General features: G+C 46.0%; 1 protein-coding gene across 3 annotated transcripts in view; it reads left to right on the top strand.

Annotated features, from left to right (window-relative positions):
• FSTL1 (follistatin like 1) overlaps window positions 1-17,608 on the top strand; it is a 98,637-nt gene that overhangs the window by 40,879 nt on the left and 40,150 nt on the right. For 2 of the 3 annotated variants that reach the window (XM_053934427.1, XM_053934426.1), the window contains exon 4: window positions 5,794-5,853. In XM_053934427.1, coding sequence (XP_053790402.1) covers window positions 5,794-5,853 — 60 coding nt within the window. Of the gene's footprint in view, window positions 1-5,620; window positions 5,699-5,793; window positions 5,854-17,608 lie in introns of those variants that run through there. The other variant, XM_053934428.1, reaches the window with a different exon arrangement.

Genomic DNA, 17,608 nt, shown 5'->3' with positions numbered 1-17,608 from the left:
GCTGGTGGTAGATAACTGCTTGCTCTGCAGTAGTAGTATGTTGGGAATAGGGTGCCTGGGTTATTGTATGGAATATGGCAGGGCCGAGTACATCTTTGTAGCTCAATGATGCAGGAAGACAAAGTAGCTGAAATTTCATCCAGCCACAGAAGAGTCCTGGGTTTGACTCTGTGGTCTGACAGAAATGACCTTAGCAACTCCTCAGTGAAAGCATCTGCAAAATGAGGGAGATAATGGGGAAGGAAGTGGAAGGCAGTGATGTTTATTTCCTCACTTTCAGAGAGTAGTATTACATGTAACAGTTTGCGCTGTGAAGTGCATGTGACATTGGCAGGTGTGGAGTTGAGTTGGGACTCTACCCTGCAGTTTTTTTTTTTCATGGTAGTGTGTACCTACATCCTGCTTTGTGATGTAGAGTTATACATGAGAAAATCCATATTATGAATTGAACAGCCCATTCAGCTGCCTATACAATGGACAACTCACCTTACCTTGATACTAGTCCTAAGACTTAATTTGCTAGGCTTTTGCAATTGCCTGTTGCATTATCAAACTGTCTCTGAGGGGCTTTTGGGGTCAGACTCAAATCCAACAACTGAAGCAGTCGCACATAGGCTAGGACCCCACAAAATAACTGTGGGTACAGGTATCTTGCTAGTGACTGCCTCATTTGGATGAAATAAGGGGTTTGCTCATCTAGCTGATAAGCCACATCCCACATCTCCTCTGCACCAGGTTGGATGTGGCAGGCAGTCTCTATGAGCCAATCTCTGTGACCAGTCATCATCTACACAATGGTGGAAGCACACATCTGGCAGCTGAGATAGCTCTTACTCCCTGTCAGGCTGAGGGGCAGCCTTGTAGATAATATAGAACTGCCTGGGAACACCGTTTCCTTCATGCCAGCTGTTGCTCCAGATGCATGAGACCTGTTCTTTGTGCATAAAGAATTACAGTAATTCTCACAGGCCCATATCTCCAGATCACAGCTGGTGGACTTGGCAGTTCTGAGCTGTTTGACCACAGACAAGCACCATCCTAGGGAACACTTTCAGGGAATTGTATCAATCTGCTTTTGGATAGGTTGTGAGAGTGCTTTTAGTTTAAAGGTTGTGCCAAACTTAAAGGACCAAATAAGTTCATTGAATAATTCAGGTTGGAAGAAACTTTAGTCTACCCTCCTGCTCTGAACAGGGTCTCTTCTTCAGGCTGAACAAGCCTTGTGCCCTCAGCTTCTTTATAAAGAGGCACGAGCAGACTCAAAAACAAGAGTATTTAATTTATCTGTGCTGCATCCTGGCCTGACAGCAGTGCAGTGAACTGGCACAAGGAACATGAGGACTACTGAGGACAGATTGACTGTTTCCACACTGAGGCTTTGAGACTGATTTTTCTTTCTTACACCATTACTTGGATCCAAGTGTACTGTGACCATCAAGTTAGCCTTGGTCAGGGAGTGGCAAAAGCAGAGTGGATATGGTTACACTGTCTGGATGTGGGTGCAGCTCTGTGCCCTCTCACATTGGGTATGGCTTACCTGGGCTATTGCACCTGGGTGCTGGGGCTAGATGAATTCTGTGAGGAAATGCTGCCTTTGGGAGCTTGTCTGAAATTAGAAAAGCTCACCTTGAAAAAAGGGATACCAAGGATAAAGTTTAAGGGCCAGGTTGTCAAAGTATTTAGGCATTTTACTCCTCTAGGTAATGGAATATCCAAAAGCCTATCAAATGCATTAGCCATTAGAGAATGCATTTTATACAAACCATGCAGCCTGCTAGTGCCAGACTTGTGTGCCCTTTGGTCAGCAATGTCCCCAGCACTACCTGCAAAATAAAGACATGTACTAGGGGACAAAAAGAGGAGAAGGTATAGCACTTTATTACATCAGGTCTGAAATAGAGCTTTAAGGAATAATGATTAGTACAAATACTGCAGCTGGAGCAAGAAATGAGGAAACCACAATGAGAAAGAAAATTACAAGTAGAAGGGAAATGAAGCAAAAAACAGCCAGAAGAATAGAAAAAAAAAATCTGCATTTAACAAAGTGCAGTCTGCAAAGTAACCAAGCTCCAGAAATGTAGTTACGGACTCGAGTAAGCACTGCCAGGTCAGGGGGACACCTGGAGGAGGCTGCTGTGGGCCTGAGTTCTCAAAGAAGGTGGTGAGGTGTCCGTGTGATCCATGTGTTACCGCTCTGGGCACCCTCACACTGGCCTTGCGGTCATCCTAGAGTTCATTTGGAACTGATGCCCACATCTTTGAGGGTATAACCCTGCTCCAGGCTTTCCCCTCATGTCTTACAGTCTTGGCCTATGTCTGCTGGGAAAACCCAGGCATCCCTTGGTCCTTCCTCAGGTGCTGGCAATCTGGTCCATGAGGGGTCACTGCTCACATAGCTCAAGACAACACAGCTGTCTCCAGTGCCACATGAGCTGAGCCTTCTCGGCTACAACCTTAACACATTTGCTACTCAAAAATAATTCCCTGCTTCTTAATTCCACCAAATAATGTTGCTGCAAATTTTCTACTCTTCAATGGGACAGATTGTTGTCTTGTCACGCAGACAACTACTGTCCTGTTGTGAAGGTCACTTGCCAAACAACTTGGTTTCTTGAAATGTAACCTAAAACACAGTGCAGGCAGGGCAATCACTGACTTCATCACAGCAGTGTGAGCACAACCCCATCCCTTAGGGCAGATGTTTCATATGGCAGGAGAAATGGGGAAACATGACGGATGTGGGTGGTGGATAGGAGTGAGGTAATGTGGAGAGGGTGATATCATGGTACAGCCACAAGGGTTGGGTGAGGGCTTAATAAGTAATTTTTGGCTTATTTAGCCTCATTTCCCAGGGAAATGAGGCTTACAGTATCATTTTGGGTGTATGTATGTGCACATGCTGTAATAAGGGAGAGGCTGAGCCTTCAGAGTAACCCTCATGGGGCACCAGAGATCCAGGGGAGTGATCTTGACAGTGCCCCAAGAATGGAGGAAGCCTCTGTTGAAGCCTGCATTTTATTAAACACAGGAGAATGTATCCACCCATGAGATGTACATTTGCATGTGTCCAGGCTTCCCTTGATCTGCTTCTCAGAAAACAGCTTGTTACTGAATTTCAGTTGTGCAGCCACTCGGGGATAAGTATGTATCTCAAAATTTGCAATCCCATATGTGTAACAAAATGTTTGTTTTAGAAATACCAGTGACTGGAAAGTAAGCATCAGCAGAAATGAAATACTGGTATATGTAATAGAACAACAACATCTCTGTAGAACAATGATTCCCAATTTCTTTGGCCCACCAGAGCATTGCAACCTTCAAAATTTCAGGCAAGCATCGTTCACTCTTATAATGAAGCTTTTAGCTGAAAGCATTTTTATGATACTTTGGCTGTGTAGCCAGCAATGATGAATTACCTTATCCATTATGGCCACAGCTTGAAAACATAACTGTAAATGCATTTGCTTTCCCCTTATTCTAGTGCTTCTGGTTCAAGCTGTGTGTTTTGGGTCCATCACGAAAGAGCAAAAATTCTCATCAGATTTGTCATGCACTCAGGTTGTACAGACTGTTCCTTTGCAGTTTACGGTTTTAAATGGTGAAAGTTTGGGAAAAAAGCAAAAAGTTTGTTGGATATCATGTATTTGGTTATAAAATGTGTGCCTTTGTGCACAGCAATAAGGCTCTGGTGTCTGCACTGAGATTGTTTTGTCTTGTGCTCTCTCTTTCTGATGCTTGTATGAGAGATGCTTTTTGGTTTTTACTTCTACCCATTTACACATTATAGAAACTAACTTGAAGAAATGTATTTTCATGTACCTGAATGTCAGCACAGAATGGGAGATTAAATCCTTTAGTTTCTGTTCCATATTTAGTCCTTTGAATACAAAGAAGAAAAATCCATGCTCATGGTGACCTACATAATCCAGCAGAGTGCCTAATCACACCTACATGAGGAGGCTGCTTGTGGTATCAGGGAGGGAATGCGGGCACTGGGAGACCTCTGCTAGTGCCCTGTTCTGAAGGCTGATATGAGTCACTTTTACACTCTGGAAATTGAGAGCCTCCTCATGTAATACAGCTTCCACAGAGCTGAGTACCAAGGGCACAGAAACTGATTAATCTTTTAAAATGTATTTATCATTTGCTATTTGTTTTTTTCTTATCATGGCACTCACTTCAGGGTGACTCAGTGTGAGCTTCTGCAAACTAGAGGCCAGCTGATTTCAGCCATAACTATGCCTGTGCTGTATCATGAGGCAGGGCAATCAATGACTCCAAAACAAAGAGGTACATCATGAAAGGTGAGTTTAAAAGAACCAAAACCAAGCAATTAAAATCACATTGCTCAGCATCTGCAGTGAAATAATTAGACATCTCTTCAGGATGGATTTGTAGACTAGTACCATTCACAGGCAGAAGCAGAACTTGCTGGGGAGGATGCTTTGTAAATGCAAAATTAGTAACAGTAGTCCTAAAAACAAAACTGAGTAAGGAAGCAGAGCCTGAGGAAGCACAGAAAAATGGCACAGCTGCCATGAACAGACCAGATGTGGACTGATCTAGGGTAACTCTTCTCAGAGTTTTCTCCTTGCAGCAGGATGCTGGAGTACTCTTTGGTCTTTGTGAATGAGGGTACACATGCCAGCATCTCCCTTGGTGCCTGCCTGCATTGAGGGCACAGAATAAAACAGGAAAAGAAGACAGCTTATGGGGATGCTTGGTCAGAGTGAGATGGTATTTTAAAGCCAGGGATGTCATTTTTGGTTACAACAAACCTCAAAACTCGAGAAAATGCCTTTGACAACTGGTGTCATAGTGTTGCTTGCTGTGAGAGAGATTTCTCAATGTGCCCAAGGCAATGGGTCTCTTTGCATTGTCACATCCTCTCTTCTAGCTACTGGAAGTTACTGAAATTCAGAGATAAAAAGCTAAAACAAGAGGATCACAAGTATTTATACACAAATGAGCACCACCAGGCATTTCAGGTGGAATTTTGAGCCCCTGTGCCTGGCATGAAGCCCTGGCAGCCTGTTCTGCTCAGAGAACATTTGGATCTTATCATATATGGGTCTAAATCCTTATTTTTGAACCTGTCCACATCCCTACACGAGTGACACCTGTAGGTGTGGCCTCAGGGCTGGAGCGTAGGGGGACAATGGGTTGAGTCGGTGAGTGAGTCCTGCCTGTGGAAAAGCCACCTCGTGCCTCAGTTTCCCCATTTTTCGTGACAATGTGGGGGGCGGCTGCGACCCCTCGGCGGGATGCTCTTGACCCGGCTGGCGGGCATCCGCGCCCCGGCACGGCTGTCGCCAGTCCTCCCGAACCCCTACCGGGGTAGGGCTCGGGAGCCTCCCCGGATCCGCGTTCTGCCCGGCGGGAGTGTGAAGCCGGGCGTTGTGGGGCGGCAACCGAGTGCCATGGACGCCCCTCGGCCTCCTGCTGCCTTCAAAGGTCGCCGTGGGCGCCGAGGGGCCGGCGGCGGGAGGGACGGGGGCACCGCCGAGGGGCGGCGGGGAGCGGGCGGGGGCCGGGGAGGAGTCGGCCCCGGGGCGGGGGTCGGGCCGGGCCGGGGGTGGAGCCGCGGGCTGGCGGGTCGGGGCGAGGGGGAGCCCTCCCCTTCCCTTCGCGAGCGAGCCGAAGCCGGGGAAGGCGCCTCCGCAACTCCTCCTGCCCCGCCGGTGCCGCCCGCAGCATGGTGAGAGGGGTTGCCGGGCGGGAAGTTCGGCGGCGGCCGCCTCGCCGGCCCCGGCCCGGCCCGCGCTCACCGCCTTCCCGCTCCCTCTCTTGCAGATCTGGAAAACTCTCCCGCTGCTGTGCGCCCTGCTGGCCGCCGCCCGCCTGCGAGCCGAGGTAGGCGCGGGGCCCCGGCGGCGGGACGGGGTGGGGACAGCGGGGGCGCCGCGGCGCCCGCGGGGGAGCAGCCGGGACCGGGGAAAGTGGCAGCCGGGGTGGAGAGGGAAGTTGCGGGGCCGATGGGCGCCTCGGTGGGGCGAGGGGCTGTGTCCGCGCCGGGGCCGGACCTCTGCATCCCGCCACCGGGATGGGCTCCCCGGGGTAGCCCCCTTTCCTCCCTCTCTCCCGCGCGCTCTTCTTTTTTTTCCTTTCTTTTATTGCAATGACGTTGAAAAGCTTTGAAAGCCCCCAGCTGCAACCCCCCCATCTCTGTTGACAGAAAACAAACGGTGCCTGCGTTCCCGATTGCGGCGGCCTCCCTAAAAAGTGAAGTCAGAAACAAAATATTTGATAATTACGGCAGGGGAAATGTGGAAGCGATTTGAGGAAAATGAACTCAAGCTGGGCTGGGAAGGGAGGCCGAGCCTGCCTTCGGAGGAAAGCGGTCCCACTCGGGGGCAGGTCGTCCTCCCTCCCTGCATTTTTTCTCCCTGCATATTTCTCCCAGATGGCGAGACCCACCCTAGAGCATCGCAGTTTGGCTCCACGGGAAAAAAAAAAAAAAGGCATAAACACGTCTGGTTCCCTCTTTTTTTGCCTCCCACCCATGAACTGTGCTGCCCGGGTTATGGTAAAGAATGGGATTTAGGATGGAGCCCATCCTAAATGCTGTTGCTTTCTGTCCCTGAGCAAAGCTCTGTGTGAACTCCCTGCAACGGCCAGGTGAGGAGCAGATGTGAGACAGGGTGGTTGTTAGCCGACACGGTTGGGCTCTGGTCATTGCTGTCATGAAAACCAAGGGGAGTGGGAATGAGCTGTAGTATGGACCAGCATTTCACATCTGCCTGTATGTGATAATATTGTAATACACATTCTTCCCAAAACTTGACATACTTATATAGTGAATGTTCCCGTGCATCCTCTCCAACACTGTCCTGAATAAGCTAAATCATGTTTATTCCTTTTCTTAGGAACCCTAAATAAATCTTAATCAGTTCTGGTCAATATGCACCAACACCTCTGTAGGAAGGAGGTGCACAGCATAAGAAAAATTATACTAACAGCTAAATAATGATGACACTGGTCTGAGTAAAGCCTTCTGGGATCAGTAACCCAGAGAAACAGCCAAAATATGTTTGGCCCTGCACTTGTGATTTCATTGGTGTCACTAACATTGTTGAAATGCTAAATCCTGCTTTTTGCCTAATGTTCTCTAATTTGTAGTACCTGGATAGCTTCCCAGATATAAGTATTGTCATGTCTCTGTGTCTCACCTGCAAACTGAAAGTAAGAAAAAATGTACAGCCATCATGTTCAAAACTTGGTTTTAAAGGCTAATTCATGCTTGAGTGAATAAATGAATTATTATGACTGGCTTCAGAGATAATGGTCCAAGTGGCAAACCAGTGAATGTTTTGGTTTGATTCCAGTCTAAGTTCAGCAAAACTTGAGACTTATGACTGCGGTCTGAGTCTGGTTTCAGGGAAAATGGACACTTCAGGCAACTTCTGTTTTGGGGTTCAGTTTGATTCCTGTTTGCTAGTAGCTGCCAAGCAGTGACTATCAGTTCAGTCACGGGTAGCATCCCATCCTCTGGGATATTTAGACCTTCTCATTTTCTAGGGAATGGGCTGTGCTTGAAGGTGAGCTGCTTGTAATTCAGAGACAGCTTTGATGGTTGCCCACTTCTAAATGTTTTCTGTTACTACTCCACTGCATCACTGGCATTCAGAAAGATTAGTGTGGCATTTTCCTGTGTGGTTTTCCCTTTCCAGATTTTGGAAGCGATAACCCTCTCTGTGCCTTCTGTTTCTGTTGTAACTTGCACTTTGTCCCTTTCAGTACATTCAGAATATTAACACTGAGCCTTAAGCTTCTAATCCTTTTGTTAGCAAAACTCTTGAGTTGTACTGGGGTTCTTGTACAACATTGTTAGGTGCATAATTAGAGTCTTTAAAGAAAGAAATTGCTTCAGTAAATGTTCCTGGCATAACTTCATGCAGACTGGAAAATCTGAGGCGTGCCAGAACTTCAGAGCTTTTCTTGGCCTGGTTCAGTAATAGTCACAAGAGCAATAGACGGTGAACTGTACTCCTCGGATGGAGGCCAGCCACCAGCTTCAGACAGCCCCTTTTATCTCTCTCTTCCTGGGTCAGACTCAATGAGGTGGCTGTTTACTTGTATTAACAGGGATGCCACAGATGTGAAGTTACTCATATTCTCAGCTGGGGCTCCCAAAGCATATGGAGTGATTTTTGGGAAACATCCATCATGAAAGAGGAAAAGGGAGAGGCTTGAAATGTCTGTTGAATGTACAAAGTCAATCAGTTGTTCACATCCTGCTGGAGTAAGTTACCTAGTTAACACTGGAGAGGAGTCCAGGTGCTATTTGATTCTGCACATTGAGGTCTGAAGGGTGGTGTGTGGGACCACTTCCATACCAGCATCATTCTGTGTCCCAGCAGGCTACTTGTTTCACAATAAGAGTGATGGGTTTTCTTGTTTTCATTTTCACTTAAACCTCATTGAGAATCTTTGAGAAAGTTATTTTCACCATGAATTTTAGATGTTAGCAAGGAGGTTTATGCCAGCATGAGTATATTGGTGTGAGCTGTGGATACAAGTCCTTTCTTGAATCCAGCCTTGCCAAGAGGAGAGGTCACTGACCTGGCCTGCCTTCTGCTCCTTGCAAGTTTTCTGGCTATTCAAAATAATCTCTGGGGCCTGTAGCTGTTCTTCTGAAATATCCTTAACCCATTTCTGGCCAAATGAGCCAGCCTTTTTAAAGAATTATGTGTAAATGGTTTGATCTGACTTGTCTCATTTTGGCTAAAAAGGGCAAGAAGAGGAAGGCCAGAGACTCCCCTCTTGTGAGATGTACAGACAGATCTGAGGCACTAAAACCCCTGAGCAGCACAGTGGTGACAAATATCTGGAGGCAGGTTCACAACCTTTTCTAAAAGCATGGTGTTTGCAGTGTCTACATCTGTTGTAATTTTGGGATGATTTTTTTTCACCTGACCTCTGTTTCCTTCCATGTCGTTTTTCTATATATGAAGAGATGAAAAGGGATGTTAAGGGGGGGAGAGAAACAGCAGAGGTTTCTGTTTGTTTAACTCACCTAAGTGCTTCCTCTTGATCTGACTTGGCTCTTTTTCTTGTAAGGAGAGCAACTCTTCACCCTTTCCAAGACTTGTGCCCTTTGCCAGCAGAGTACTTGTGTGCACCAGAGGATTTGGAACGGGGAATTCAGATGGTCTTCACAGACCATCTTGTGTACTTGGTGTACTTCCTTCCACTGGTCTGTTCACACAGTATGGCCAGCATCAGGAGCTTGCCTTGGTCAAACTTTTCCCACGTTTTTGCAAGGAACAAAATCTAAAAAACTAATGTCTTAATAAATAAAACAGATTAAATTTGAGATCCCTATGTAATTGCATAGCTGTATTTGGCTCTGAAGCCATCATTTAAGAAGTTTGCCTTTTGAAATTAAATGACAGAGACTTTATGAATAGTTCAGCCCTGCTTTCACTGATATTTTAGCCAGGACAGTGGACAGAAAAGGCAGCATGGTGCCAGTGATGTGGGTAACTGAGACTGTTTTTAATATGCACTGGTTTTGTGCAATGCAACCCAGCAGTACCACATTCATAAAATAATTTAATAAAAGTGGCTTCCCAGGTCTAGTCTAGCAATCACATCTTCAGTAGAAGGAAAGTTTGCATCTATTTTTTATCCTTGAGCTGGTTTTGGAGTGATAGGTGTCTTCTTGAAATCCTTCCCTTGAGTGCCAGACCAGGTGTTGCTGGAGTTGTAGCTCAAGACAATAAGCATGTTGCTTCTCAGATGGAGCTGCTGTCAGAGCCAAGCTGCTTTGTGCAAACGCGCCAGTGGCTGAGTGAATGACTTTATCTGCCATAGTGCAAATTCCTTGCCGGTAATTAACAGGGGGCTGCTGCTGGGGGCTGCCGAGGAGGCAGCTCTGCTCCCAGCACAGGAGGAAAGGACTGGCTGAGTCTCCTGTTGCGTTTTCCAGCTGCTGTTATTGGTACAGCTGCTTACCCATCGGGAGGCTTCGGGACACCTTTGATCTTTCTTGTGTGGTGTTACATGAGCTGGGGAGTGTTTCTCTTTGTACAGAAGAGAATTTGTCACGAATTTCAGCCAGATGTCTCTTCCTAGACTGATGAGACTCCCATTAACCAGGCTGTGTTTCTGCCACATATCCTGTGAGCTAGATGAGATTGGTTCCCAGAAATGCCTTGTTTACCTGGGTTGCATCAATCTTTGCAGGGAGGTTGGCTTCTGCTCTACTGTGATAGCTATGCTAATCTGTGAATAACCAGCATTTCCTTGGAGAGATTTATCTCTCACAGCGCTGTCTCTGAGTTTAGCAAGCAAAAAGAACAGCCTGCTGTTGTGCTGTGAAGCGTACTTCCTTCTACAGCTGCATCTGGGTGGTAGACAAGGAGTTATACATCTTGACTTTACCAGGGTTTGTAGATTTTGCCACAACTGTGTACAGTTAGGTGTGAGCTGGTTAGAGCAGGGATGTATTTGCTTTCAGCTGTGGGGTTCTGATTGCAAATCCTCGGCAGTAAGAAAGCAAATGGGAGAAGCAAGTCTAGAGGCGTCAATGCTCCATTAAAGTACAGATAACTGTAGCATAAGCAGCAACTGTGTGGCATTTTCTTGCTACTTTTTCTCAAATCTGTTTCAGTACTGATCAGGGCTGAAGACACAAGGCAGCAGTGTTGAGTGGCTGTCCCTTCTCTGTCTTGCAAACTAGCTACCCAGAAGTGAAGTTCATATAAGCTGCTGTGAAATTTTGCTACTGTGCTGTAGTTTTGTCACTTATTACAGTGTACCTCTTGGTTTTGGTGTGGACCCTGTGGTTGCTTGGGCAGTGGTTTAGATGAAGGCTGCCTGTAAAGAGTTGAAGAAAAGCAGATTCATAGTCCAGTCTGCAAATGTGAAATTTCTTGCCGATGTCTGCACCTTGTTTGGAGTGCATCAGGAAGCCTATAAGCTAGAAACAAATTGGAGGCTCCTCTTGGACAAATACCTTGTAAAGAGCAAAGGATTTGGGGTGGATGACTGGAGAGGAGTTTAGTATCTTGTTAACTTCAGCTGGAAGTGAATCCCAGATTTCCACTGTTAACAGCTAAACAGTGTTTTCCTTGGCTGTACCTTCTCTACTGCTATCCCAGAGATGGACCTCTAACCACTTTCTCAAAATACCTTAATGCTGCGTAATGGACCTCATAGAACCCAGCTTTTCTTGTTCCTTCTCCTTAGTCCGGGCAGCTATTTGTTATCCACTGCTGGTTGTCCCTATGTACATGTTCCTTCTGATCCCATCTCTGTTTCTTGCTTAGAGTCCTGAGACAAGATCAGGAGACCTTGGGAATATGAATACTGGTAGAGCTTCCAGTGCTTAAGCAGCTTCTTCCCAACAATGAAAGTTTTCAAGAAACAGTGATTTGAAGATTTTGTTCTATAGTCAGAAACAAATTCTTTAGTTTTGTATCTGTGAGGAGACCTGGAGAGGTTGTGGAAAGACTTGCTGCGGAGGTACCCATGGCAGTAGTATGACTCAAACCTGAAAGGATCTTAAGTCTTACAAGTCATGGGAGGGGAGCAGAGGATATTAAAGTCTTCAATAAGAGGGGAAGCAAGAGTGGGGTGACAGGAGTGGGCTGGCAAAGGTACCTGCCTCTCATGGAGAGATATACTGGTGAACCTTGTCCTAATGAAGGAGCCCAGAGCCTGGGTGTTCTTCCTGCCATCAGAAATGCTATTCTTGCCTGCCTTTTCCTTGTCACCCTGCTGCAATGGTAAGATATTTTGGGGCTTGAGTGTCAGGGAGGCAGAACAAGGAATTTCCATCGATCCACCAGGATGGGCTTTGGCAAGCACTGGCCAGCTGATAAGTTGGCATCCAGCACTGTGTTGTCCAGGGATGGTTTTGACAGCAGAGCCTGTTGCTGTTTTCCTGACAATGGATCTGGAGGACTGTTCTGGGGAAGGTGCCCCTCCATGCTAGAGCAGCCCCTGCCATTTAAGCACTGGTAATTTTAGCCTGAAGCCAAGAGCTTTCCTTCTGCATGATGTAACTCCTTGCATATGTACTTCTTGCTGCTCTGGGACTTTCTTTCCCCTCCTGGTTTTGGCCGCATTTTCATGTTTATGTTCAAGGAAGCTTAAGCATGAGGGATTGGAATTGTTGTCTCGTTTCCTATATGTAGGAGGAAGCAATTTCATTGGGGAATTTTTGCAATGTCTGGATCATTTAGTTGTCTGGGTGAGTAGAATTCCTCAGGGATAACTGTAAAGGTTGTGACCGAGCTCTGGTCTGCAGTTTGTGCATTCAGACCCAGAGCTCTGGAAAATTAAGGTGGCAAGGGACCAAGCATTCATGTGGGAGGCATCGCCTTCAGCTTGGCAGAAAAGCTGCGGTGTTCTTGTGTGAGGACAGCGTGTTTGCTCCAGGATGCAAGCTCTGGGGTATTCCAGTCCTAAGACAATGAATGCCACATGAGTAGTATCAGCCTAATCTTCAGGCAGTCCTCTCCCTCTCCAGAGGAATCATGGAGAAGTCAGGTTGCAGCAGAGACTCCATTTCTCACAAAGCTCTTTTTCTGTCATCCCCAGGACTGAGGCTTGGGCCCCTTTGTAGAGGATGATGTGTAAGGGTAAGGAGGAGCAGGTTAAAAAGGGAGTACTTTTTTTATTCTTTACTTGTTCAGAAAAACAGACTGTTTTTTCTACAGGGTATCACTGCATGCCCTGGGATTAGTAGCTGTTTGTACACACCATAGCCATTAGTGTCTTGTCAAATTCAGTTTTACACCTCCCTGATAAGTGATGCCCCCCTTCCTGTTCTCTGAAAAATGATACCATGCTCTGGAATGTCTCAGAGTTAGTAAGTTTATCTTCACAGTTCTCTTCTGTGAGCAAGTAGACCATTAATTTTTTATTCTGTCCCAATGGTCCTAATTACACCCCTGTGTTCATTGATAATTAGTGCCTCCCCCATGCCATTATCTCCACCTTGTACACGTAGCCAGTTTATGGGCCCCCTCAGCTCAGTGCTTAGTACACCTCTTAATCTCCCTGTAGCTCCCTTCCTCCTGTCAATGCAGGAAAGGAAACAGAGATGTATGTGATCTAATTCTCTGTTTGGTGTTACCTTTTAACCTTCTCAAACAACTTTTAAACTAAAAAGCCAGTTTCAGTCACGTTTAGTGAAGTGTATTAATTTCCTACAGGATACAGTGTTGCTCTAAGTTTTGTAAGAGTAGGTGCGGTGCTGCAGTACTTACTGCTTTACCAGAGGGAACAGCTTGAGTGTGAGATCAGCTTTTGCTGTGGGCCAGAGAAGCAATTTATGAGCATTCCCCAGTGATTGTAGTTCATACCTTCATAGCCACTAAATGCCATCAGCCTCAAGACAGGAATCTGCGGGAAGCAGTTTGTAGAGCAACTTATTGTTGCTCAACTTTGAACTCGGTGCTTTGTCTTGTCCTCTTTGGCTCTCAGAGCTGTGTGCAGTCCCCCAGGAGGGTGTAATGGAGGAAACTGAGCCTAAGCACAGCTAATCAGGGGGCACAAAATATGGTTTGTTACACCTCGTGCGCACCCACACCCACATGCACTGAGCCACTGTGCCCAGTCCTGTTACTTGCTGGTAACTCCTGCAACCCAGACCTGGGATGGGAGAATAGAGGATGTAGCAAAATTTGCAGTCAATATGGATTATTTGTGGATTTCCTGTCTTGCTGGGTGAGTGTTAAATCTCACTGTGGTATGTGAAAACCTGAAGTCACACAGTGGCAGCACCGTGCCTGGGCCGCTCCTGGCTTTGTGCATGTGAAAACCAAAAGAGATGGGAGAACAGCTGGATGTTAACTCCTCCTCACAAATCACTGCCAAGCTCCTCTGCAGTGCAGCAGCACACATCCAGATGCTGGGGTGAGTTAGGCCATCCTGGCTGCAGATGCAAGGTCAACAGTAAACCAGCATTAAACAAAGACAACTATTTGAGATTTAGGTGTTTTGGTTTTGTTTGAGGTTAATATTTATTTGCTGTGGGGTTTTGGCAGGGTGGAGGGACTACAGCAGACTGAGCATCTGTGGTTCAAACACTTTCCGAACCTGTGGGCATCAAGAAAATGCAAACAGACTCTTTGTAGACCAATTTGTCCTCACTCTTAGCACGATGCCATGATTTGTATGTAGGCTTTGGGCAAGGCATCCTATTCCTCTAAGACGTGGTGCTCACATCTGTAAGACAAGAATAATGATGGTGCTGTGCCTCATAGCAGGGTTTATAAGGCTGGATGCATTCCTGTTAAGAAAAGTTTAAAAGATCTCATGTAGAAGGTGCACCAGGCATTGCTGAGGATCATTTTCCTTGCCAGCAACGATAATAATAGTAAGAAAAATGGAGACAAAATGTAGACCAGGGGGTGATGCAGCAGTTTCTTGCCAGCCAGTAAAGATGTACAAAAAGGGTTTAATATGGGCCACCTACAAGGTATGAGCCAATGGCTCACAGATGGAAAAGAGGTGGTTGAATGTTTTGATGAAGCCAAAGAGAGAAAGAAGCAGGTCATAAAGTGGGAGAGTTGGGGTGTCTCAGAGGGGACTTCTCGGATACATTTGCTCTTGCAGGAAAGCAGTAAGCACTTCTTCATCCTCTAGTATCTCAGAGGAAAAAAACTAGAGCTCTGCTGTAAGGGGAGCACTTGATATTATGGCAATGTAGATTTCCCAGTGTTCTGGTTCACCAGAGAACCTTACACAGGGCATAGTCCCTTGCTTTCCCTGACAGGTCTGCCAGAGGTTGACAAGGGAGAGAAGATGGGTTAGTTATTTCCATTGGTTGTCATGGAAACTAATGGAAATTACTCTTTTTTTTTTTTTGTCTGTCGTATATGAAGTTTTTGTTAAAACAACTAGGAAGCATTTTTTCTTTTCTCTCTTTTGTTTTTAACACTTTAATTGCTGACTTCTGCTCTTCAAAAGTATTTTATTGGCAGAATTTTCCTAGGGAAGTTTGTATATAGTTTTTGAATGCTATAAAGTTTGTATTGGGGATGAGCATCTGAAGTAGCATCTGAAGCTGCTGGTCAGTTCTGTGTGCTGAGCTGCTTTCCACTCTGACAGCTTCTGCAAGGTACGCATATGAGCATTTTTCTCACTAAAAGGCTTAAAAGTAAAATGGCAGGTAGCCTGAGTGTTCTGTTTCCCATGTAAATGGTAAGCGGATTATTAGCTACTCTGAAAAAGCACAAGCTGGATGAAAGGGGAATGATAATGCCAATTTATCAGCCAGTGAGTTGTCAGGCTTGCTGACATAGTGATGGTAAAGAGCTTAGAGAATTTCAGATTAGAGGTGTGGGTGTAAAACAGTGTATTATTATTACTATTTCATGTAAACATCAGAATGTCTTGTTGCTAAAAATATGACTGTCTACCAACTCCATTGGCACTAAAAGGGGCAGTTTTCCCCATAGATTGGTAGATGGTGAGACCAGAAGGATCTATTATGCTTTAGTTCCGCCCTCTCGCACAATACAGCCCATATATCTATTTTTTTTATTAATTCCATTTGCTCTGGACTCTATAGTGTGTCTTAAAAACATCTAGTCTTGATTAAGTAATTACTACAAATGGAAAATACCACTGTGTTTGGTATGTTGCTGCAGTGGTTAATTACCCACATGCTGTTACACCTCATTTCTGGCTTGCATTTGTCTAGTCTTGATCTACAGATGTTGAATCTTCTGTTTAATCCACTAAACAGAAGAAGCCTTTAGTCCAGTGTGTCTCTTCCCCACTGCTGTAACTGTTGTCTGCACAAGGACTGCTCCCAGTCTTGTCTTTGGCAAACTGAGCAGTCTGAGCTCCTCAAGCCATCCCCTGGCAAGGTGAGTTTCCTAATCTCTTGCTCAGTATTGAATCTCCACACAGTGCATCCCTTTTGCCAGGGTGTTAGTGCTCCCTCACCCTGTGATGACAGGGGCATCGTCATGTGCTCGTTACTGGGAATCCATAAATACTGGGCAGTGCAAATTGTGAAAAGAAGAAAGGCAAAACCACTGCAAGCCCTGATTTACTACTAGGGAGTTTATACACATTAACACACACACCATCAGGAAGCACAGCTGGTGAAGTTTTCACAATGGAGGTGCTCCCTTAGTACACAAATGTGCTGTTGTTACCAGCTAAAGCCTTGGGTTTGAGTTTCCTAAAATACATGCTTTAGTTAAAGGTCAATATTTGGAGGCTTTCTGACCCTCTTGATTTCACAGGTGAGATTTGACTGGTCTGGGGGCCAGGAGGTGTGCTCAGCACAGCTTGTGTCCTCTAGGAGACAAGCGGCCAAACTGCAGCAACTCAGCCAGCTGAAGCCTGTCCTCAGGCAGCCTCAGCTGAAGCTTGCTGGGGCTCCTGTCCTCCCCAGCCAGTGCCTTGAGCACGGTCTCCCTTTGTCTTTAACAACTTTTGTCTTTAATTAGGGATGTTGGACTTTTTTCTCCTCTGAGAGAAAGTGGAAAGCTGGCTGTGTTTCTTGGCCTCAGGTCCCTTCCGGTTCACATCTTGGAAAGACTAAATGGGCGAGGTTGAATTTTTGTGCTTTCATAGCTTTAAGGCATCTTCCTGCACGGCAGCCTTTACTGGGCAGCAGAGGCATTCAGATAAAGAAAGCTCATGCACTTTTTCTTTGGGCAAGCTAGTTGGAAGTCTTTTTTTGTCAGTGATGAGAGGTGAAAGGAGATAGTTCCCTTTCCTGAGGTGATGCTTTCACCCTGTGCTCTGCTGCAAGCTTGAAACTAATTTTTAATAAAAGTCTGGCAAGATGCAACAAAGCCCTGTTTCTCAGGGCTGTGATTTTTAGACTTGTAGCCACACTTCCTTCAGACATGCATCTAAAGAAGTGGTTACAGAGCCTGTGAGTTGCTCTGTGAGCTGCCCTGAAGAAAGGTGAGCATCTCCTGTGCTGCTTTGTCTTTGTGCTCCCTCTTCTTTTTTTCTCTGCCCTTAGGCAGCTGAAAACTGAACTCTGTCCCCAGAATAACTCTAGATGTTGGGGATAAGGGTGAACATAGTTTTTAGTTTTTTATCTTTAAAGGCATGAAAGAAAACATTGGAAAATGGAGCATAGAGAGTGCAAAAGAGGTGCCCTCCCTCTCTGCCCCATCACATTCCCTACAGCCCCTGTGACAGAAGCCCTTTGCTGGCTGCTCTGTTTTTTGGATGCAGGAGAGATCCTTAATGCTTTTTCAGAGAAGCTGTTGTCTGTTCCCATGGTTCCTCTCACATAAAAACTTTCCTTCAGAGCCTCCAGCAGCATACTAGTGAGAGGGGATTTCCACCTCCCCATAGGACATTTGTCCATGGCCCCCTGCTGGAACAGGGAACTTGTTAAGTGTTCATTTATTGCAGGGGCAAATTCCAGAGGACACTAGGTGACGGACACAAGGTACCATGACTGAAGGGTGGATGCAGAAGCATTCATCAGCTTAATTCCATGTAAGAAGGGCTTTGTGTCCTTGCTCATACTCGTGCAGTGAATGGCAGGAAAGCGTCATGGAACAACTGCAGTTGTTGGTGGAAGGTGAGGATGGGCTTACCTGGCAGGACTTGCAAGGCTTCCCACAGACTTCCTGTGCGGTATTAGATTAGTGCTGAGGACAGATAATGT

This window comes from Vidua chalybeata, chromosome 2 (assembly GCF_026979565.1).
Source record: "Vidua chalybeata isolate OUT-0048 chromosome 2, bVidCha1 merged haplotype, whole genome shotgun sequence".
Lineage (NCBI taxonomy): Eukaryota > Metazoa > Chordata > Aves > Passeriformes > Viduidae > Vidua > Vidua chalybeata.
This window is presented reverse-complemented; position numbering and strand designations above follow the sequence as displayed.